The 23236-nt window shown below is 43.6% G+C and overlaps 1 protein-coding gene across 1 annotated transcript in view; it reads right to left on the bottom strand.

The window, feature by feature from the left end:
* rcan1b (regulator of calcineurin 1b) overlaps window positions 1–23236 on the bottom strand; it is a 50449-nt gene that overhangs the window by 5402 nt on the left and 21811 nt on the right. The window contains exons 3-4 of the mRNA XM_042404537.1: window positions 10674–10847; window positions 4431–4590 (exon numbers count right to left, since the gene is read on the bottom strand). Of these exons, the coding sequence (XP_042260471.1) occupies window positions 4431–4590; window positions 10674–10847 (334 nt within the window). The remainder of the gene's footprint in view (window positions 1–4430; window positions 4591–10673; window positions 10848–23236) is intronic.

Raw genomic sequence — 23236 nt, 5'->3', positions numbered from 1 at the left:
TATCAGGCTGCTTTAACAAGTCTCTAAAGACTCTCCAGCTGGTCCAGAATGCAGCTGCACGTGTACTGACTAAAACTAGAAAAAGAGATCACATTTCTCCCATTTTAGCTTCGCTACATTGGCTTCCTGTAAAATCTAGAATAGAATTTAAAATCCTTCTCCTAACTTACTAAGCCCTTAATGGACAGGCACCATCATATCTTGAAGAGCTCATAGTACCGTATTATCCCACTAGAACACTGCACTCCCAGAATGCATGCTTACTGGTGGTTCCTACAGTCTTTAAAAGTAGAATGGGACGTAGAGCCTTCAGCTATCAGGCTCCTCTCCTGTGGAACCATCTTCCAGATTCGGTCTGCGGTGCAGACACCCTCTCTATGTTTAAGAGTAGGCTTAAAACTTTCCTTTTTGATAAAGCTTATAGTTAGGGCCGACCAGGCTCACCTTGGATTAGCCCTTAGTTATGCTGCTATAGGCCTAGACTGCTGGGGGACATACCATGATGCACTGAGCTCCTCTCTCTTCCTCCTCTCCATCTGTATGCATTCATGTAACATCAATGCATGTCACTAACTTTGCTTCTTCCCCGGAGTTTTTTTGTGCTTTCTCATCTCGCAGGAAACCCTGGGTTCTGGGCCGAGCCTTCGCGGTCCTTCACAGTCCTGTTGGCATCCTTCCCTGGCTGTTGCTGTTGCTGATGACGTTATGATTGTTGTTATTCTGCCCCCCCCTTTCCCTCTTTCTTTCTCTCTCTCAACCCAACTGGTCAAAGCAGATGGCCGCCCACCAAGAGTCAAGTTCTGCTTGAGGTTTCTACCCGTTATAGGGGAGTTTTTCCTTACTGCTGTCACCAAGTGCTTGCTCATGAGGGAATTGTTGGGTCTCTGTAAATCAAAGAGTACGGTCTTGACCTGCTCTATGTGAAAAGTGCCTTGAGATGACTTTTGTTGTGATTTGGCGCTATATAAATAAAAATTGATTGATTGACTCAAAGTTTTTTTCTTTTTTTTTTTTTTTTTTTTTTTTTTTTACACAATATCACTCAATTAATGAGGAAATAAAAAGCCCTCAAGAGGGTATAAGGTACCTAGACCTCATACCCTCTTGAGGCCATTGAAATGACCCTGCTTGGAAAAAGGATTTGGGGCATTAGGAAGTCAGTGGGAGTGCTTCAGATTTTGACCAATTCACTTTATACCCAGAGAGTTTTGAGAATGAGTCAGTAGAGTTAAGCAAGATTGAGATGGACCTCACCGGATCACATACCATCGACAAAATATCATCCACATACAACATAAGCTTGTGAACTGTATTCCCTATTCTGACCCCTGGGAAGGTGTCATTTCAGCGTTTTGTAGCCTCTAGTGGTTCCAGTGCTAAACAGAAGAGTGCAGGAGAAAGACATAAGCCTTGTCTAGTGCCTCTGCCTAATGTGAAATGGGAAGAAATGATTCCATTTCTCTGCACCCCTGCCCCTGGTTGATTATCCAGAACCTCTTACCATGTCATAAATTGCTGACCAAACCCAAAGGCTCTGAGAGTGTGGAACAAGTATCTACATTCCACACAATCAAACACTTTTTCCGCATTTAGTGAAACAGCTGCAATTGGACAATTTAAATCCTGGACTGACCACATTATATCAAGTATCAGATCTTATGTTATCAGATGAGTGTCTTTTACTAATGAATCCCACCTGAATCGGGATGAATTAGAGATGTGATCACTTTGTCAATTCTATTGGCCAGTACCTTCGATAAAATTTTTCAGTCTGTTGAGATCAAGCTGATTGGTCAGAAGCTTTTACAGTCACACGGATCCTTAGAAAAAGGATATTAATGGCTTGTGATAAAGAAGGGGCAGTTTACCTTCTCTAAAAGCTTCCAGCTGTTCCTAATTGAGCCTGGGAAGGTTCAAATCATCCACAAAAGATGTTTTATCTTCATCACTTGCTAAGTATTCTAACGTATAAAGATCTGTGTAAAACACCCTGAATGTACCTTTAATATCCTTTGGACACAAGATTCCCTCCCTGAGACTATATTGCAGGAATTGCTGAGCTTGACTGCTTCTGCTTAATGTATGTAGCTAAAAATTTCCTTGCCTTATCCCCACATTCAAAGTAAGTTTGTCTTGCCTGAAACAAGAGAAACTCTACCTTTTTGGAGAGTATACAGTTCTATTCATATTTGAGTTGTGTTAACTCCCTCAAGTTAGATGCAGACATATTCTACTTCAGATTAGTCTCAGCTATTTCTATCTTCTTCTCTAGTTGGGTGAGCTGAAAGGTATTAAGCTTTTTCCTGTGTGATGGATATTGAATGATATAGCCCCTAAAATTAGCCTTCATTGCCTTCCAGGCAATACCAGCAGAGGGTGCCGTGGGCACATTGATTTACATGTAGTTTTTAATGTGTGCCCTTCTTTGAAAACAGGGTCCTGTAAAAGAGAGGAGTTGAATCTCCATCTAGATGATCTAATTGTTTCACAGTATGGTTATAAGTCCAACTTAACATTAGCCCGGTCCCAATTGAGCAGGATAAAACAGCAGGAAATAGAGAAATGGAAGTAAGAGATAGGTCAATTCTTGAGTATACCTTGTGAGCATTAGAGTAATAGGTGTAATCCATGCCTGTAGGATTCAACATCCTCCACACATCTGTAAGCCACAAAGACGTACATAAATTTCACTGTGAGAACTGAGTTGGTTAGTTTACTACCTCTATAGCTACTCCGATCTAAAGTCTGGTCCAGAGTGATATGGGAAGTCCCTACTCTCAAATAATTTACTCTCAAGGTCTATAAAGAACCATTTGACGCATAAATATTAGCCAGTATCACTGACTGTCCCTGAATTTCTGCCAACACAGTGATAATCCTACCCTCTCCCTCAGATTTCCTTAAGACATTTAAATTGCATCTGTTTGCTGATTAAAATAGCAACCCCTTTGTTTCGACTTGAACACCTGCCCAACCCAAGAAACTAAAAACTTATCCTTAGGCCCATGAAAAAGGGAACAGGATGGAGATGACAATAGATTAATTGCCTAACCATATTGTTGGTGGGGGTTAGTAAAGTGACTGCAGTAACACTTTTTTTTCTCTCAGAGAAAAACAAAAGAGGGCTGTCCTTCCAAGAATCAAATTAATTAAAAATCAAACATCTATATAATGTTTTACAGTGCTTTTATTGAAAGTGTTTTAATGTTCTGCATCATCTGCTGGTTTAGAAATGTTACTGACGCGCAGAAAAAGACTGTCAGAAAAACTGACAGCCAGTAAACTGTTAGGGATTATGTGACCAAGTATGTAATGCATCTACAGAGATAGAGTGATGAAGAGGGCAAACAAGACTGCACCCCCTTGCCTCATTTGAATTGTTGCCATCCAGGCAACGATATTGCCCCCTCTATTCATTAAAAATGGATCCAAGTTTTCATTTGTTCCACAAGCCCTTCAGTTTTTAAACAGCTAATGCACTAGCACCTATCCCACATGCACTTTGACCACTCCTTCCTGGTTACAAAGGATGTCCAGCTGGTCTGGACTGTCCTCCTCCTCCTGGTATGTGTAAAAGTATGTGTATTTGTGACTTTTATGATGAAATGCCTTGTGATTGTGCTGCAAACAAATTTCCCCACAGGGACAAATAAAGTATCTGTCTATTTACTTCTTAAACAGATACAGATACAGGTTTGTGCTAAACCCCTACTAATTATTCTGGTGGTACACTCCAGACTCCATATGCATCTTACCTATATTTATGACAGTACACCTAGCAGTTTTCCAATCACATACAAGCTCCTATTTGTTGATAATAGGGCTGCAACTAACTTACTTCCATCATCGATTTATCTGTCAATGATTTTTCAGATTAATTAAATACTTGTTTTGTCTTTAATATGTGAGATAGACAAACAGTAAAAAATGCCCATCACAATTTTTCAGAGCCCAAGGTGACGTTTTCAAACAGTTTTGTCTGATGTTTCCACAATACTGTCAGACATGCAGCCCCCAGCTGTAGCTACAGTTTGCACTGCGGCAAGTTTATGCCTATGCCACTGTGAAAGCTCAGTCAAAACAATGAACAAGCTATGTTAGCCACTTTAGAAGCCATTGTCTGCCTGACTACATAATCTTGGGCAATCTGGGGTTGTTGTCTTGAAGATAGAGTGATTTTGCAGCATGATTTGATCAACAATCCTATCAAGAAAGTTGAAAAGCAGTGAGTATCCCTTTTATCATCGTCTTTACTGAGTTCCTGTCAGCTTTGATTTAAAGTCTATATTTGCTTTTACTTTGTGATGAACAGCTCCCAGAATCACAGCCTGTGCACTTTATAAAACACAGATATAAGACTAAATATGATATAGCAATATGACAATTTAAAATTCCAGGATGTTGTGTGATCAAAGAGAGTGCTATTGTACCTGGTCCTAGTTTTGAGATGGCACACAGCAGGTCGTAGTTGATGACTGGGGTGGCGTCCTGAGACTGTTCCCAGCCGACTGGAGGCGAGGCGGGGGGGGATATCAGGAACTGCTTCTCAGGTTTGGGAGGCTCCAGCCGAGGACTCCCTATGTGAACAGACTGTAGGACAGAAGAGTAGAAATGGGTCTTGGTGACAGTGGAGTAGGACAGGGAGTCGGATTAAAAATACACTAAGAAACTTTGAATGTTGGTGGCCCAAGGTTATATTTGAACTGATATTAAACAAATAAGGCATTATGAAATAAATAATCACGTCAATACATTGCGTAAAATCTTAATTAACCAATTATTTATTGTTGTATTGTATTTATTGGGACAATATACAGTTTTAAATATAAATGTTAACATCTGATAACTTAAGAAATCAACTCATTACTGTGAAATGTTATTGCATCAGATTTATTAAAATAATCACAGTTCATTTTGCTTTCATTAAAGACAATTTTATTTCAAAATGCCCTATTTTGTTTCCCAATTATACTTTTGTTTCATGTCACACTTCATTTCATAATGTCACTTTCTATTTCATGAATTCACATTTAATGACAGTGGCATTGTCACCTGCCTCTTAATTCAACAACTGCTAACTAACTAGGGTGAGTCAGTGTATTTGGATGTCAGCATCAAACTGAAGAGCCAGTGTTAGCAGTGTTGGCTAGCTCCTATTGGTGAGAACAAGCACAAGACTGTCTTTTTACTCTTCAAAGTAGGGGTGCGCAAAAAAGTCAATTCACATAAGAATCGCAATTCTATCTCTGCTGATTCAGAATTGATTCAGAAATTCCAAGAATCAATTCACATTTTTCAGTCTTGACATAACGCTGTTTTCCATTTTTTCCTGACATGAGTTAGCTGCTAAATCCCGTAGATGGCGCAATGACACCATGCCAGTTTTCGCCCGGACCCAACTCTGGGGGCAAGAAGGAAGTGAAGTGTGTGTCATGGAGAGGCCGTTAGCAATAGAGTGCTTGACAGAAAAACAAATACAACCTGTCCCACTGGCAGTGAAGGCGATCATTTGGACATATTTTGGATTTTATTATCTCAAAGGGAAGAAGGAGCTTGACAAGACTAAAGCCATTATCAGGCGCTGCAGCGCACTTCCACAGGTTTGTGTGGCTGTGGGCTTATTTATTTATAACCGCTGTGAAACAGTCGGAAAATAACATTTTATTGATCTGATTCACCAACTTCCTCACTCACGTTACCAGCGCTCCCTCTCTTTATTTACTCTCCAGCTCACTCGACCACTGCCTCTCTCTCTCGTCTTTTTGAAATGAGTCAGGAAGCCGTCAGCAGAGCCTTACTTTACTTTTAATGTTATCAAACGAAGAAAAATGTCCTCCCCTCTACCTAGTAATGTTTTTGTCATAGGGCAGCGTTGTCCAGTGTTACAGATTGCATTTCTCCAAAAGTTGATTCTGGTTGAACTTTCTTGCTGCGGCCCCTGCAGCCCCCACCCCCCGCAGCCTAAACACACAACGGACAACAGGTCTGCTGCCGGCTGGTTATCTGAGGACAGGAATGAGAAATGAATTTTCTCTCAATGAAAAACGTAGTCTCCTTGAAGCTTATGACAAACTGCCAAAAACGGGCCAACGAGATGCAGCAGTGAAAGCGTTAATACATCTGTTCTGTATTTTGAAACAGTCAATAAAATTCAGTAAATAGCGAAGCTGCCCGTTTCATTACTTTATATTCGTGTAGTAAATATACAAATATCAATTATATGGTAATCTGCATGAGAAATTAAGAAAAAGAAACTAAATCGGTTATGATAATCACCCGCTAATAGTGATCAATTTTCTTGTTTGCACTTTGCAGCTAAATGTAGTAGGCAACTATTGTTTGTTTGATTTTGTTAACTGAAGTGGGAATTTAAGTTATTATTTGACGTTTTACACTTAGCAGTTTATCTTTGCAATCATTTTTATTTTTGTATTAAGTATTCATTTTGACCCTTTGTCTCAGGGCTGCCTTGGTTTCCTGATGACTGAATGAACTAAAGGAAAATAAATCTTACTCAGAGTTGACATTGAGTAATAAATGTTTACATTTGATTCAGAGTTATTTTTTTCCTTTGAGACCTATAAAAGTGTCTACTGCAGTCAAATGGAAAGAGTAACTCAAAACATCAATCTAGAATCAAATCTATGAATGTATTGAATTGAGAATTGATTTTGAATCGCAAATCGATTGTGCATCGAATCGTGACCCCAAGAATCGGAATCGAATCAAATCGTGAGATTTCCTGAATCGTGCTCCCCTACTTCATAGAGTTGTGTCTTTCTCCATGGATCATGTTTAGAATAAAAAAAATCTTAATCTTGCTAAACTAATAACTCCTATCATGAAAAGTGCCATGACATAAAAAGTGAAATGATGAAAATGATTTAAATTGTCACATGAAATAAATTGTCATTGGTAAAAATTCCATTATGAAATAAAAATAAATACTTGAAAAGGGGCAATCTGAAGTAAACTTTACCATAAATATAACTGTGAACCTTTATGCGCTCAACAGAAGAAGGCAGCTCAAGCTTTGAAGGAAGGAGTGAGACCAATCACACACTTGTTTCATCATCAGAAAGCCTACAGCATTTCAATAATTGCACACTCAAAGTTCTGCCATTCGTCCCACCTTTATCGGATTTGAATGAAACTCGGTATGTACAGTACAGACCAAAAGTTTCGACACACCTTCTCATTCAATGAGTTTCCTTTCTTTTCATGACTATTGACATTGTAGATTCACACTGAAGGCATCAAAACCATGAATTAACACATGTGGAAATATGTACTTAACAAAAAAGTGTAAAACAACTGAAAATACGCCTTATATTCTAGTTTCTTCAAAGTAGCCACCTTTTGCTCTGATTACTGCTTTGCACACACTCTGCATTCTCTTGATGAGCTTCAAGAGGTAGTCACCTGAAATGGTTTTCACTTCACAGGTGTGCCCTGTCAGGTTTAATAAGTGGGATTTCTTGCCTTATAAATGGGGTTGGGACCATCAGTTGTGTTGTGCAGAAGTCAGGTGGATACACAGCTGATAGTCCTACTGAATAGACTGTTAGAATTTGTATTATGGCAAGAAAAAAGCAGCTAAGTAAAGAAAAACGAGTGGCCATCATTACTTTAAGAACTGAAGGTCAGTCAGTCCGAAAAATTGGGAAAACTTTGAAAGTGTCCCCAAGTGCAGTTGCAAAAACCATCAAGCGCTACAAAGAAACTGGCTCACATGAGGACCGCCCCAGGAAAGGAAGACCAAGAGTCACCTCTGCTGCGGAGGATAAGTTCATCCGAGTCACCAGCCTCAGACATCGCAGGTTAACAGCAGCTCAGATTAGAGACCAGGTCAATGCCACACAGAGTTCTAGCAGCAGACACATCTCTAGAACAACTGTTAAGAGGAGACTGTGTGAATCAGGCCTTCATGGTAGAATAGCTGCTAGGAAACCACTGCTAAGGACAGGCAACAAGCAGAAGAGACTTGTTTGGGCTAAAGAACACAAGGAATGGACATTAAACCAGTGGAAATCTGTGCTTTGGTCTGATGAGTCCAAATTTGAGATCTTTGGTTCCAACCACCGTGTCTTAGTGCGACGCAGAAAAGGTGAACGGATGGACTCTACATGCCTGGTTCCCACCGTGAAGCATGGAGGAGGAGGTGTGATGGTGTGGGGGTGCTTTGCTGGTGACACTGTTGGGGATTTATTCCAAATTGAAGGCATACTGAACCAGCATGGCTACCACAGCATCTTGCAGCGGCATGCTATTCCATCCGGTTTGCGTTTAGTTGGACCATCATTTATTTTTCAACAGGACAATGACCCCAAACACACCTCCAGGCTGTGTAAGGGCTATTTGACCAAGGAGGAGAGTGATGGGGTGCTGCGCCAGATGACCTGGCCTCCACAGTCACCGGACCTGAACCCAATCGAGATGGTTTGGGGTGAGCTGGACCGCAGAGTGAAGGCAAAAGGGCCAACAAGTGCTAAGCATCTCTGGGAACTCCTTCAAGACTGTTGGAAGACCATTTCAGGTGACTACCTCTTGAAGCTCATCAAGAGAATGCCAAGAGTGTGCGAAGCAGTAATCAAAGCAAAAGGTGGCTACTTTGAAGAAACTAGAATATAAGACATATTTTCAGTTGTTTCACCAATTTTGTTAAGTATATAATTCCACATGTGTTAATTCATAGTTTTGATGCCTTCAGTGTGAATCTACAATTTTCATAGTCATGAAAATAAAGAAAATTCTTTGAATGAGAAGGTGTGTCCAAACTTTTGGTCTGTACTGTATGTTGAAGATACAGTGCCAAGTGTCTCTGGTGAGTTTAATCAGGATTGCTCATAGGCATCTTGAATTATGAGCAAATATGTGATAGGCCACGCCCACTTGCACCAATTTGGGCCGTGATTACAGCACCACCATCTGGCTAATTGGGATGCTAAGGGGAGGAAATTTTCCCATCGACTGATAAACTCCTGTGACAACACCGGTAAGTAATGTAATGGTGTATGCCCCAACACCGTGTAACACAGGTAACATCAACCACTGCGTCAAGCCTAAAGAACATACACATCATTTCCAATTGTTGGGCCAAGTTTCATGGTTTTTGCCCTTTCAAGTTCACGCAAATTTGAGCAAATGCAGCAGAAAAATAATAATAATAATAATAAACTGGCACAAACAGAAGGTTTCTAACCCCTTTGGGGTTTGAACCCTATTAGTAATAATAAATATAGCCGCAAGCGGCAATTAGCAGATTCACACCTTTTTGCACTCAACAGAAGGAAGTACCTCAATTGGCCAACATTAAAGCCAAGAACAGCAACAAGTGGGTGTCAGGCTTCACAAAGGTGAGAAAACTCATTTCAGCTACTAATTCTGTTTATACTTGTTTCATCATCACAAAGCCTGTGGCATTTAAATAATTGTGCACTGTGCAAAGTTCCACCATTCATCTCATTCAAACAAAACTTAGTGAGTATGTTCAGGAGATAGTGCAGGATGTCTCCAGGATGTCTCTGCAGGATGTCTCCAATCTTTTAAGGATTGCTTAAAAGCATCTTGAGTTATGAGCAAATATATGATAGGCCACACCCACTTGCACCAATCAATATGGCACTTCAGATTTTGGTTGATACTTGCCCCCACAGCATGCACACCAATTTTGGTGAAATTCTGTCCACCAGGTTTTCAGAGACGCGTTTGTGACATTTTTAGCACCCCCTATGGGTTGGGCTCAAAATGCTTTAGTAGACCTGTTCCCAAAGCTACCAAATGCTTTGATAGATCTGTTCCCAAAGCTGGTCTGGAAAGAGTTCTACCCCTTCAGAGTTTGAACCCTAATAAACCCAGACAAACACAAAAGGGTTCTAAACCCTCTGGGGTAATCTTTGTCAGACCGCAAGGCATACTGGGTAATGTAGGGCCAGCATGGGCCATCCTCTTCATGTCAAATGTTGACAGAAAGTTAAAACTGAAAACCAGTGACACTGAAAAAAACCCCAAAAACTGACAGCTTAAAAAAAAATCTGTCACTGAAAAAAGACAGACATTAAGAAAAAAATCTAAAGATTGACATGGAAAAACACATTATAATGCAAAAAATTGTAAGATTGTAATTTTTTTAATGTCCGTGTTTTATTTTTCTGTGGAACAATGCTTGTTTCAGTGCCAATACAACTTTTCCAATTCAAGTTTTTCAATGGCAATGTTTCCTTTTTCAGTTCTAGTTTTGTTTTTAATGCCAAATTTAATTTTCACTGTCAAAATGTAACTGTCACTGTCCTGACACCACATCTAACCCCTTCGGGGTTTGAACCCTAATAGACTGGCACAAAGTCAATAGGGCTCTATCCCTTGGCCTTTCAACCCTAATAATAAACCAGCACAAACTCAATAGGGTTCTAACTGTTCAGGGTTCAAACCAATATAATGTGTAAAGTTATTTCATATATCACTGGTTCATTTATATATTTAACCCAATCTATGCATGTGATTATTTATTTCACAATTATATATCTATAAGTTTAATATTGAGCAGTTTGGACCTCCATACAAATGGCAGGAAGATGTGACTGAAAAAAGTTCTAAAATCCAGAAATCCAGAAGCAGTTGGCTGTTGCAGACCAGTGCAGCAGGTGGAAAAAGATGAATTTCAAAGACATTACCTGAGCAAAGTAGAGTCTCATCTCTTTGCCATTTAAGTCAGTCTTGTGCAGTCGGAGTCTTGCCTCAGCTGCAGCAAGAGCATCATTGAAACTTATCCTGACCCGACGAAAAGACTTGAAGTACTGGAACTGAACCTCTGGGTCGAATGAACGGAACAAGGCCTCAAAGCTGGCCTGGAAAGAGAAGAACAGAGGGGAGGAAAAGTGGAGGAAGAGATTGACATGATGATTGAATTCAGGAAAATTAGACCAGCTTCTGCACAATCTCCTCCAGTTCCACTCAATTTGCTCTCTTAAGCTCATCTTTCTCTAAAAATACTAAATACTGTGAGCCAGAGGCAGCAGTGGATACAGTTATGAGACTTGAAGTATGAATAAAATTTATAAAAATAGCCTCTATTACCAGACACTTATATCTGTCCCTCCTCTTTGCTCAAGAGAGCCTGCAGCCTGTGTTTCTTACTGCGTGTGCTCCTTGTGTCAGCAAGGGAGAGCTATGTCCTCATTTTTAGATGATCAATTATTGCTATAGAAGCTAATTAAGAGAGAAAAATTAGCCAGACGGCTGACCTTGGCTACCACTTCCAAGAGGACACACATAGCGATGGCTGACAGAATTCCATTAATATAAACACTTGAGATGACAGCATATCTGAAATTATGGGATGCTACTTAAGTACGCACACGCACACACACACGCACACACACACACACAGTTTAATGAAACAGTTGCCTTTGTAGGAACAGGCTATTAAAGCAATACATTTTCAGCAGCCGTCTGAACACTCCCTCTTCTCAATCTGAGCCTAGTTAGGTCAGTGTTTACACAACAAGACAAAATGATGAGCTCTAGCAGATCCCAGCAAATAGCCATAATGATGCTGGAGAGCAAGGCCTCCCAAATAATGATCATGTCTGTGCAGCCTAGTCACAGTAATGACTCCCTGACTAAGTTGTTTTCACTTAGTTGCTATGATGCAAGAGCCTTTATTAAAACCTGCCATGTCTCGTCAAATTTGCTCAAAAAAACATAATGCAGTAGGGAACATTTTGGGGAGCGGTTGTTTGCTGTCAAATTCAAAAGTCAGATGGAAAGATGAGTGTTATTTTCATCTCTGTATGTCAAGTATATAGAAGGGCCTGTGAGGTGTTGAGGTGCAAATGTTAGCTTAGAAAGTGGAAACAGGGAACCTGCTAGCCTGGCTCCATCAAAAGTGAAAAACTACTTTGTTTGAATTCATGAAGACAGAGAAAAGACAAAAAAGGACAGAGACTGGAAGGGAAGTAACTTAAAGAACTGAGGTTCCCAGTGGGTTCTGAGATCAGTCAGAGACTGAGCTACACAAACAGGATAGACAAACAATAGTGGAGTCAAATGCATACGCCGCTCAAGGGCTGGCAAATAAATAGGGACTGCTCAAACAGTCCAGTAGTCAAATTTGCTTGAATAACAGAAGGTGAAAATGCGCTTTACAGTAAGTCTGAACACACCTTCAAGGATAAGACTAATGATATTGTGTATTTTTTCTTATTGTCAACAAATTCCATGTGCAGTATCATGTGTCTATTAAAGCCGAATATATCTTATTCCTCTGGGACTCCACTGTTGTCCAAATACTGAAAATCACATCAATGAGCCACACTGAAAATAGTCCAACAAATGCATTATTTCCGCCAGTTTGAGTAATGTTTGTTAAAAATTACAGTGACCAGCTATTTAAGGAAGTTATTAAGTGTTAAAAATAATAATAATAAGGTAAGGGCAATGTAGACTACACAATGCAATGAACCAGTACCACTGCTTCCACTTCATATAGTTAAAGTTAACATAAATGAAGTATGTTATTGTACAATGATTTTTGACTTCTGAAAAGATTATACATTTGAATGCATACAGTTATTAGCGCATATACTGTACTTCACTGCACGTAACCTTTGCACATTTCTCAGAACACCTACATTCTGAATTTTTTCTAAAAATAAAGTCTGTTTTTTTAGATTATTTGAGGTTTTAATAAGATTATATAGCAACACATTATTGAAAAATGATAAGATAGTTACTGAAAGTTGCAACTTTACAAAAGATGCATACAGCATGTTCCCAGCCAAGGCTGAAAAAGTAATGGTGAACAAATGGTTTTAAATCAATGAATATTTGTATAATAATAGCATTTCACAAGTTGTCCCTGTCACCTTCAGTGAGGAGTCAGTGTTGTACCCACTGCTCTGTACTGCACCACAAGAGCAGTCACTAGCCATTGACTTGTGCAGTGAGTCATGTGGAAGTCAAAAGAGGAAGGAGTATTCAGCCTGGCCATAGGAAGTCTCATAATAACACACTTAAACCTAACCCCATGTGGTTCACTGCTCTGGGTGAAATTCAGGTAATCCTGCTCATCAGTTTCCCTTCCCTTAATCCCCTTTAACCGAAAAATATTAATATTTGTAGCAGTCTTCAGAAATGAACCTGTACAGTTTGAACTATAAGCAAAACAAAGTGTAGTGTTGGTTCATTTTTAGGGAACCTAGATAGCGAAAGCAGCACAAGAAAGCAGAGTGCTCTCTTACCTGTGCCTCGGGACAATTGAATACTTCCTGGTTGGTCACCGAGGCGGCCAGGCAGAAGTGGTTACACTTGGTCATCTTGATGTGCATGACGGGCGATCCGGGAAACCTAAACCTTTTCCACCTGATACCTGAGGTCAGGACGCAACGGGACGCTGAAACAGACTTCAGTGGTGGCGAGGATGATGTCGGTGATGATGAGGAAGAGGAAGGGGGGAATCGGGGGGGTCGGAGGAGCGTTGCCTTCCCCAGGGTGACAGATGAGCAGGAAGTGATAGATGCTCCCAAACCGGAAATGGGTTATTTTTTTTCCACCACTGGCTCTTTTCACGTGGTGGTAAAACGCTGGTATCTCTTCTTTTGTCTTCACAGTGAACCAATCCCTAATGTTAGAGATACACTGTGCTACATTCAAGTCACTTCAGTCAATATATAGACTCCTAACCCAGATTCAAAGGTTATCCACTCTGAATAACCTGCTGCAACACTTGAAACTGCAACAAAAAGACAAAATCCAACATTCAACGTCTGGCTCCTTTCTGCTTCACTTCAGTGCTCTGTCTACTTACTATTCAGCCTTTTCCATTCTCTCTCAGTACATCAGTGAGCCCGCTCTGCAGCAGCCTGAAAACTGAAGGAATTTTCCAGAGATTTGGGTGTGGAGTGCCGAAAATGTCATGTCTCTCTCTCTCTTTCTCTCTCTTGCTCCACAGCCACTTAAATGAGTCCCTGCCAGCCGATGACGCATTACCCACAAGTCCCTCCCCCTTTTTTTCTCTTCCTATCCCTCTACTGACAGATACAACCCGATGCTGACTAATCATACAGAATGAAGGGCAGTGTATGTATGTGTGTGTGTGTGTGAGAGACAAAGAGAGAGAGAGATAATATGGAAAATAATGACATCACCGCTGAGCAAACTGACAATCTGCTTTCAGTTGCATTTAAACTCAAGACAAAAATCCTTTGTTGAATGGAAAATATGTAACAATAAGCCTTTCACCTATTGATTTCACACACATACCAAAGACTTATCACCTGACTCCTGAGTGCAAGGAGCAAGACGTGGAAAACACGTCAGTCTTAGTAAATATGGATGAAGTCGTGAGAGAGATGGAGGCAGACAAAGGTAAAGAGAGAGGACAGCTGACAGACAAAGGAGACAGAAAAGAGATAGACAGGAATAGAAAAAAAGAGCGGAAAGAGAACGAGAGACATGGCTGGTTGGAAGAATGCATGATGAAGGGGGAAGAGAGGTGGTGCTAATGGAAAGTATGCAGTTTGATAACATGCTTTTATGAGGTATTAATAGCACAGAGCTTGAAGTGGTGGAGAAGTATGTGTGTGTGCAGCCAGCAGTTGGAAAAACAAGACGAGCCTGTGCAGCCAATTCACAAACATTTGCACCTGTGTGAAAAGGTCAAAACAGTTGGGACACAGTCTTGTTTTGCAGACTCTAACCCTCTGTAGATTCTGGACTTAACATCTAGAGGAGCTAAAAACCCAGCTTTTGTTTTTAGAAAATAACTATGCACTTTTTTCTCCCTGTAGCTTGATACAAGAAGAAATCCCTCCAGCAATTTCAACACATACTATCATACAAAAGGCGCACTGTGCTGTTGTGGCTAGGGTTGGCATATTGTCTACATTGTCAACAGAGATGGCATATGACAATGTCCACGGTAAAACATTGCAATGATATCGGGAGGAGTGATAAATTATTCTTATTGGCTTTTTACTTGCAAAGCTTTAATTGCACTTACAATAACGTAAAAAGTGTAGTTGTTGTCAACTTGAGTACTTCACCTGGTTCACTGTCTCTTCTCTGCTCCTCAGAAGACACATATACACACACTCACAGAGTGCTCAGCCCTGCCTGTGGTAAAACAGGAGAGGAGAGAAACTTAACATGACCATAAATGACAGCAAAACGCAGTAGACACTGTTTATTTATGTTATTTACCTATTTTATGTGTAATTATTTTATTTCAGGTCAGTGTGAGCATCTACTGCGTTTAGCTGTCATTTATGGTCCCATTAAGTTTCTCTCCTCTCCTCTGTTTTACTGCAAGCGGGGCTGAGTGCTCCATGCCTTAGTGTCTGTCCTCTGAGCAGAGCAGAGGAGAGACAGAGAACCAGATTGACTTGACGACAGCTAACTACACTTGTTGCATTACTGTAAATTTCATGAGTAAAAAGCCAATAAGAGTAATGTAATCTATGCAAAAGATGGACAGATGAGGGTGGGGGACTTTTAAATCACAATGTTACGATGGTAGAGGCTCAGTGGTCGATGACTGTCAGCCATCAGCGATGGACGATGGCATCACCCATTGGCCCAACCCTAGTTGTAGCATTTATCTGATCCCTGATCAGTTCAACTGTTGCATGGGTGAGAGAACATTGATCATATGGATGAGGGATTAGAGTGGGTGAGAGCCCGAAAAGACAATAAATGTTATTCATCCATGTGTTTGTATTCATGAATAGTTTTTGCTAGCTAGCTATTGCTAATGCTAGTTAATTGCTGTGTTGGGTTTGAATGGGGTGTGTATGGTTACTAGCTATAATTTATAATTATCAGAGATAATTATGAATTATGAAATCAGAAATTATTAAACTTAATTAATAATGCGGGGCACCACCCGGAGACCGGGACTAATAACCAAACTGTAAAAGTTGCCTCAAGAGTGATTCAAGATGGCGCGGATTCCGAGGGGAAGCCTCTGCCAAACTGAGACTATGTTGAGACCATTTCCTGTTTAACACTTAGGTGCGAAAATGATGCATGCTGGGGAATGGAATTTGTGATTGGCCTTTTGGCGCTGATCCTTTGTTTCAGAAGAACAAAGGAACACCTCAGGGTTTGCATGTAGGCCCATCTTTGTCTGACTGCATGTGGAGGCCCAACATCCCCCCTTTGTTCTGAGGAGTGGTCCATATCCCTGAAACAAAGAGTCCATGATACCTGAGGAACAGTCAGAGTCTGTACAGTTCAATAAGCAGAGGTTTTAGCCTCTGGGCAGATAAGCAATGAAGTTTCATCTGGGCAGATGGTTTCTAAACTACGCTACACATCAAAAGAGGGAAGGAAAATACATTACACCTTACCTTACAACTTACAATCTTTGACTGCTCAATGTTCACCACTAACGCTAGGGGAAGGCCTAAGGTAGGGGTGAAGAAAAGCAGGAGGGGTTAGAGACCGGCCTACTCCTTTGTGCACGAAGAGCTGTAAGACAACCAAGAGGGTGTCAAGTCTGGCCTACAACCTGCAAATGTATTTGAACATGATGTGTGCAATGACTGCCGTGATGACCCAACCACTAAGAAGGAGCCCAAGGGCAGCCCAACTGACATGATGTTCCTGGGAGGGTGATGACCTGTGGCTAAAGTAAGCCATAGTGAGTCCAGATGGTTTGAAACTGAATTTCACTAATTTGCGTCCATAATCTCAATCTCCGTGTCGTGTTGGTCAGGGTTGAGATGATGGAGGACAATGTCACCAAAGTGTATGGTGGCTCCATGAGGAACCGTCAAGAACATCGTCTGGTTGGGTCGGGTCAATTTCGTAGTTGTGTCATGACGATCATACGCCATAAGGGCTTCGTTAGCAGGTGTGCTAACGGGCCATCGATTACCCACTCGTCCTACCTTAGTGTCCATACATTCGTCTTTAACAGACAGTCTGCCCTGACACTTTTATTCAGGGGACTCGTCTCTTATGCCACAGAGGTAATTGCTAACATCCTAAATGAAGGGACTGCCTGGACAAACCCAGTGAACATGCTTAGTTTTGGTGCACAAGTTACAGTTGGGACTAAGGTGGAGCAAGGGGTCATCATCATGGTATGCGAGTGTTGGTGGTGTCTTAAGGTGGACATGAGTGTTGTCCTGCCAAAACCCAACATTCAGCACTGACTTTAACCGATACACATTTTACCATTCTATTATGGGAAGACTGAGAAGAAACCCTATCTCCAGGTTTTGTGGGTTCATAAACCAGGATTGCACTACCAAGACTATATGCCAGGTGAGTCTGTGATGACTGTACCATAGTAGTTGTTGCGGATCTGAGGGTTTGCTCAACCAGACTCATGGGAACGAGGTAGGTTGGTATACCGTGGTGAGAAGGGCCCTCTCACAGTCGGAGAACTTCATTTCAACGCTGCTCAGGGGTCGGCTCGTGTAGGCGACAGCTCTTTTGTCTGTGTCGTACTTCTGTGCCAGCGCGGCACTCACGCAGTGGGAAGAGAATCTCGCCTCCAGGTAGAACTCTCTGTCCTTGTCTGGGTAGGCCAAACAGGGAGCTGAGCAGTGTTTGTCCTTCATATGGCAAAAGGACTGTTACTGTGGCTCTTCCCACGCGAGTGACCTGTCTTTGCAGAGGAGCTCTGTGAGAGGTCTGGCTATCTCTGCATAGTCTTCAATGAACTGTCGAGAGTAGTTAGACACCCAAGAAGCTCCTGAGCTCCGACACATTTGTCAGGGCTTTGATGTTGCGGATGGCTTGAATCTTCCCTGATTGGGGTTCAATACCTTCTGCACCCACTGTCAATCCCACACACTTGACCTTTGTTCGACACCATTGACCCTTTTTGAGTGACAACTTGGCACCTGTGGCGGAGAGCTGGTTCAGCGCATGCCAAATCTCAGCTCGTCAAAGGTCCGACTCCTCATCAAGATGTCGTCCACATAGATGAGGTCACGGGCGGCGGCATTGCTCATTGCTTTGTGGAGGAAGATGTTGAACTCGGCAGGGGAGTTTGAATACCCGAACCGGCAACGGTTCCATGTGTATTGGCGATTGCCCTAAGAGAAGGCCAGCTTGTACGGGTCAACCCTCATGGTCGAGAAACCGTTGGCCATGTCCACGGTAGAAAAGAACTGAGCCCCTTTCACCTTGGCCAGCTCTTGGTCCAAGTGAATCATGGGCCAACGGGAAAGCGGAACCTGCTTGTTGAGAGGGCAGTAGTCAATGGTCAAGGCGCCATTTGCCGGTTGGTTTCAACACTGGCCATATCGGAGAGTTGTAGGTGGAATTACACTCCCGAATGTTCTGCTTCTGCAGCAGCTGGTCGAGGAAAGCCGGGGTAAGGCTCTTCAGGCGGGGACTGAGTCACTGCAGCACCTGAGGCTGTGTCTCTGGGTTGAATCACGAGGGCGTACACAACCATGTCACCTTTGGGACTCGGAGCTGCGCTGCAGATAGCTTCACTCTGCAGCGTCTCGTGGTGGATGATAGTGATCATCTTGGTCAGGTACATGAAGAGGACACTCTCCAGGTCATGGTCTTTAGCTAGGGAAGGAGGCAGCTCTCCTACAACTGACACCGTCAGCTCGAAGTTACAGAAGGAGACATCAATCAACATCCCCAGTGGGCGACGCAGCGTTACCTGGGTTGGGAGGTGAGTGAAGTTGTGCACCAGAATGTACATAGAGCGGTTGTCCAAGGCGAGCAATGGTGTACCACAGACTGTCCGGTTGAGCTCCCAGAAGAGGGGCAAAGGCTGGAAGAAAGCTTGTGACCCAGGGATTTCTGTCCTTTGAGATCACAAAGCGGATGGGGAAGCCTGCTGTTCGTACAGGAACCACAAGATCAGCTACACTGGCAACCTGACATGCCTGGGGGATCGTCTGGCCTGACCTGATAGCATGTATGCAGGCTCGACGGTCAGGGGGTGTGATTCAGCATTGGCCTGGGACCACAGGACTTGGGTCACTGTGTCCAGCTTGGCACCCAGCCTGACAAGATCTGCAAGATTTGAAATTACGGGACAACGCTCAAGAAATGTTCGACCTGTTTCCTCACGATTTTGACAGAGAGAGCACACACTCCGATGGCCTTAAGGAGCATCTGCGGCGATCCTGCAGAAAGGACACGGTGGCTTTGCTGTGCAAAGAACGGAGGTGTGCTGCGCTGACAGAGGTCGTTAAAGAGGTCCTGACTGTTGGCGGATTTCTCCGACCATAGTGCTACGAACGCATTGGGGGTCAAGACACCGTTAATGTGTACACCTCCGACCACAGGGGGGCTGTACAATGATGAGTTCAAGTTCTCCAGTGAGCAAAGGAAGGACTTGTGGTCCTTCAAGGAGCTGGAACTGTCAGACAATGGCTGCACGTGCAACGGCAGCATGGAAGGTTCAGAGCCAGACTCGGGCTCTGGAAGAGGCATGATCATCAGCAGAGGACTTCTGGACTCCTGGACGACAACGAAGCTGGCGGGCGGCTGCCTGAAACAAGTGGCTTTGGGGTATCCATCTGAGCCCAAATAAGTCCACAGTGGCAGTCGATGAGGGGGGCCAGCCAGTCCAGCAGATTTTGTCCGATGAGCAGAGGATCTGTATCAATGATACAGATGTTGATGGGGTGCACAAGAGTCATTTCTCGGAAGGTGAGGTCGATCCAAGTGCGTTGGGTGATGGGAGACCTGTTCTGGGTATAACTAGTTATACTCACATTACAGGCCTCGATTTGCAGGGGTTTGCCAAGTGAGAGCATCACTCTGGCAACCTCTGCTAACATGCTAGAACACATAAGACTGATTTCTGAACCAGTGTCAAGTAGTGCCAGGGAGCTGATGCACCCCCCTACCACCACCGAGGTGTAGATGCGGTGACCATTGCCCTTGCGGACTAGGTCACCAAGGAAAGTCAGGAAAGGGGTGTGTTGAGGGTCAGAAGTGCTTAAGTGAGGTAGTGGCTTGGCCTTCTCTGTTTCCCTTCCCCAGTCCACAAAGTAAACCTTGGCGGAGGTGGGGGAGGGGACTTGGCCTAGTCAAGATGACGAGGGACCCTGACCGGGATCCTTTGCGGGATCCGGTGGTCCTGGAAGGCTGCGAGGTGCCTCAAACTGCCTTGACACCTCAGTCAAGCATCTCCGCATCAAGTCCTCCATTTTCCTGCTGCCTGTTCAGAGCTTTACCTGACTGATTCAGATGCTTAGAGTTCTGCTCGAAATGGACTCTCCCTTTCGCCTGGTGAGAGTCCTGCCTTCGTGGCTTAAAGTGACCCTGGTCCTGCGCTTGGCCACCACCTCCTCGGCTCTGTGCTTCACCCTGTTGCCTCGGTGCGAGGCACTTCGTCGCCTTCTAGCATCAGGGTGTCGTTCTCCGAGGTTCGGACCTCCAGGACTCTGGCTTCCGTCTCATGCCCTTTGGTTGGGCAGATGCGCGTTTCCCATGCCAGCTGAGCGTACCTCTTGAGTTCCTGCATCGTACTGGATGCTATCATGGAGGTTGTGATGGAAGAGGGATCGGAAGGCTTGCTCCTCTTCCAAGCCAGGGGCGTTGCGCCCTTGAAAGTAGGTGGCTCTCAGACACCTGTAATACTCACGCAGAGGCTCGTGCTTCCTCTGTGTAATGGTAAGGGCCCTGAGAGTGGCGGAGGCTTTGTCCATGTATGGCGAATATTCCTCCCGCAAGGCTCTACAGAGGGCTAGGTACCAGTCTCTGGTCTCTGCCGGCAGTTTCCATAAAAACATGCACTTCTCTCGCCATTGTTTTCCACACCAGCTTGAGTTTCTCGCGTGAGGAGGCGTATGGAAGATCAACTAGGCACCGCTCAATCTCTCTGAGATAATCATCGATGTTTGACTCGTGACTACTTGGGTCGAATTGCTCTACATCACGGGCGAGACACTCGATCTGACGGGTCCTCAAACTGTAACTTGGCGGCAGCGGGCCATCTGCATCAACCCCTCATAGCCAAACTCATCATGGTGGTGAGACCGGTACCTTGTACTTCGCAGTGTGGAGGGAGTGTGGTCGTAGTACTGACCCCTTTGTCTCAGGGCAGACTGCAGCACATCCCAAGATGGTGGAGCGGTCATGCTCCATGAGTGGACCGTTGAGGAAGCTTGGTATGTGTCCAGAATGGAGAGGTTGGAGGCTGCGTCACCATGGGTTGCTAGACACCTGGGGCGCGTCAACTCGAGTAGTCAGCTGCTGCAGCTGGGCAGCTTCAAGTTTCCTGTGCAGGGCAAGCTCCCTCGCCTGCGGAGCTTGAAGTTGCATGCAGACAGCAGACTGGCTTCATCCGGTGCATTGGCCTCCTGCATGAGTGGGGGGGGGCTGCTCTAGGTTTTCTTCTTGCTGTAGCTGAGCTTTGCTTTGCTGAATCAGGAACATCTGACCAGAAATTATTAAACTTAATTAATAATGCGGGGCACCACCCGGAGACTGGGATCAATAACCAAACTGTAAAAATAGCCTCATCAACAAATTATTCAATTAAGGGGAGCTAATACCTGGTGTATCAACACCACTAAGTGAACAGTAAAGGTGAAAGTCCGAGCACTGACTCTCAGCCACTTATCACAATAAAAGATGCACAATCATGACAAGAAACTTCTCTTTAAAAGCTATAAATAGTATTTATTAACTTCCACAAGGATTAACAAAGTCAACAATTGCTTCAATAAATACTATGCTCACAACTAATACTAAAGAAAAACACATAAATCAGCAGCTGTGTAAAGGCAAACAGGTAAACCAAAGTGTGTGCGAGTGTGTGTGTATGTGTGTGTGTGTGTGTGTGTGTGTGTGTGTGTGTGTGTGTGTGTGTGTGTGTGACAAGATGGCCGGCATGGATCACGTGACGATGCACGTGATTCAAGATGGCGTGGCTTCCGGGGGGAAGTCGCGTCATGTGAGAACAACCGGCGGAAGGCGCCGCAGAGTTCTGGTTAAGAATAACAGATAGCGCCGACCGGTGGTCAATGGCGTTTCTGCACTCACGTGTCTGATGGCGGATAACAAAGGGGCAAGACGGCGCTATGGCCCTTTGTTATCTGACTATCAGATGTATGGAAAACGTGCATGGTTAGGTGAATGTGTGTGTGTGTGTGTGTGTGTGTGTGTGTGTGGGGGAAAGAGAAGAAAGGAGATCGACTCTCGGTCCCATGACCGTGAGGGGAGAGCAGCGGTTGCTTTGTCTACAGAGAGCGAGTGTACAGATGGTAGCCTGTACGCACGTTGTCTGGTTGTGGACTGACAAAGCAACTTACTTTTCACTCGCGGTGGCACATACACAGAAATCCTGAGTGGGATAACATGAACAGTTTAGTGTGGTGAACACAAAACTAAACAGGCAGCAACTTAAAAATACTCCTCAGAGTACAGCAACATTAAAACACATGACAACGATACGAGCACTGAGCTCATAAACACACAATTTTAATACTATCTCTGCCAAGACAACCTCTTACTTGTGTCGCTCTCCGGAGCGAACCGGTGTGTGTGTAAAAGTCCATCAGTGAAATCCAGCAGCAGGTCCTCAAATGTGTGATGCTGGTGGAGCCGTCTTTGTTTCTCGAGACTGATGGCGCTGGTTTCTTGGCGGGGCAGCGAAGAAACACAGAATGGTCGACTCAGTCGGTAGAAGTTGGGGCGTAGAAGTTGTCTGCGTCTTCGTGGAGAAAAGTCCTTTCTCCCTTCTGCAGGTATCAAATGAGAGTGCTGGGTTGCAAAAAGCAGTCTCTCGCTGATCCGGTAATGTTACTGGTGTTCGGAAGAACACGGGTCGAAGTCTCGTCTCGTCCAGCGAGTGGAGAAGCTCCAAATAAAAAAGGGGGAATAGCACACGTGTACGAGTCACTTTCATTGGTGATCGAGCTGATCGAAAAGGCGAACCTTCTCCTGAGCAAGAATACCTGAAAGAGAACAAGACTCTCCCCCGGCCCGTGTTTAAAAGGGGGAATGACGTCACGGCTCCGTTGCCATGACTCCCTGTCATGTTGATGCGTCTCTGCCAATCAGAGTCTGTGTTGAGGCCATTTCCTGTTTAACACCTAGGTGAGAAAATGGTGCATGCTGGGGAATGGAGTTTGTGATCAGCCTTTAGGCGCTGATCCTTTGTTTCAGAAGAAAAAAGGAACCCATCTTTGTCTGACTGTATGTGGAGGCCCAACAGCTGTAACTAAACTGCGGAAGTGGGGAAGTCTTTTGGCAATTACCAAACAGCATCAGGTGCATTACCAAAGAAACCTAGTGCTGT

This window comes from Thunnus maccoyii, chromosome 24 (assembly GCF_910596095.1).
Source record: "Thunnus maccoyii chromosome 24, fThuMac1.1, whole genome shotgun sequence".
NCBI lineage: Eukaryota > Metazoa > Chordata > Actinopteri > Scombriformes > Scombridae > Thunnus > Thunnus maccoyii.
The sequence above is the reverse complement of the archived record's forward strand: the minus strand, read 5'-3'. Positions and strand labels throughout refer to the sequence as shown.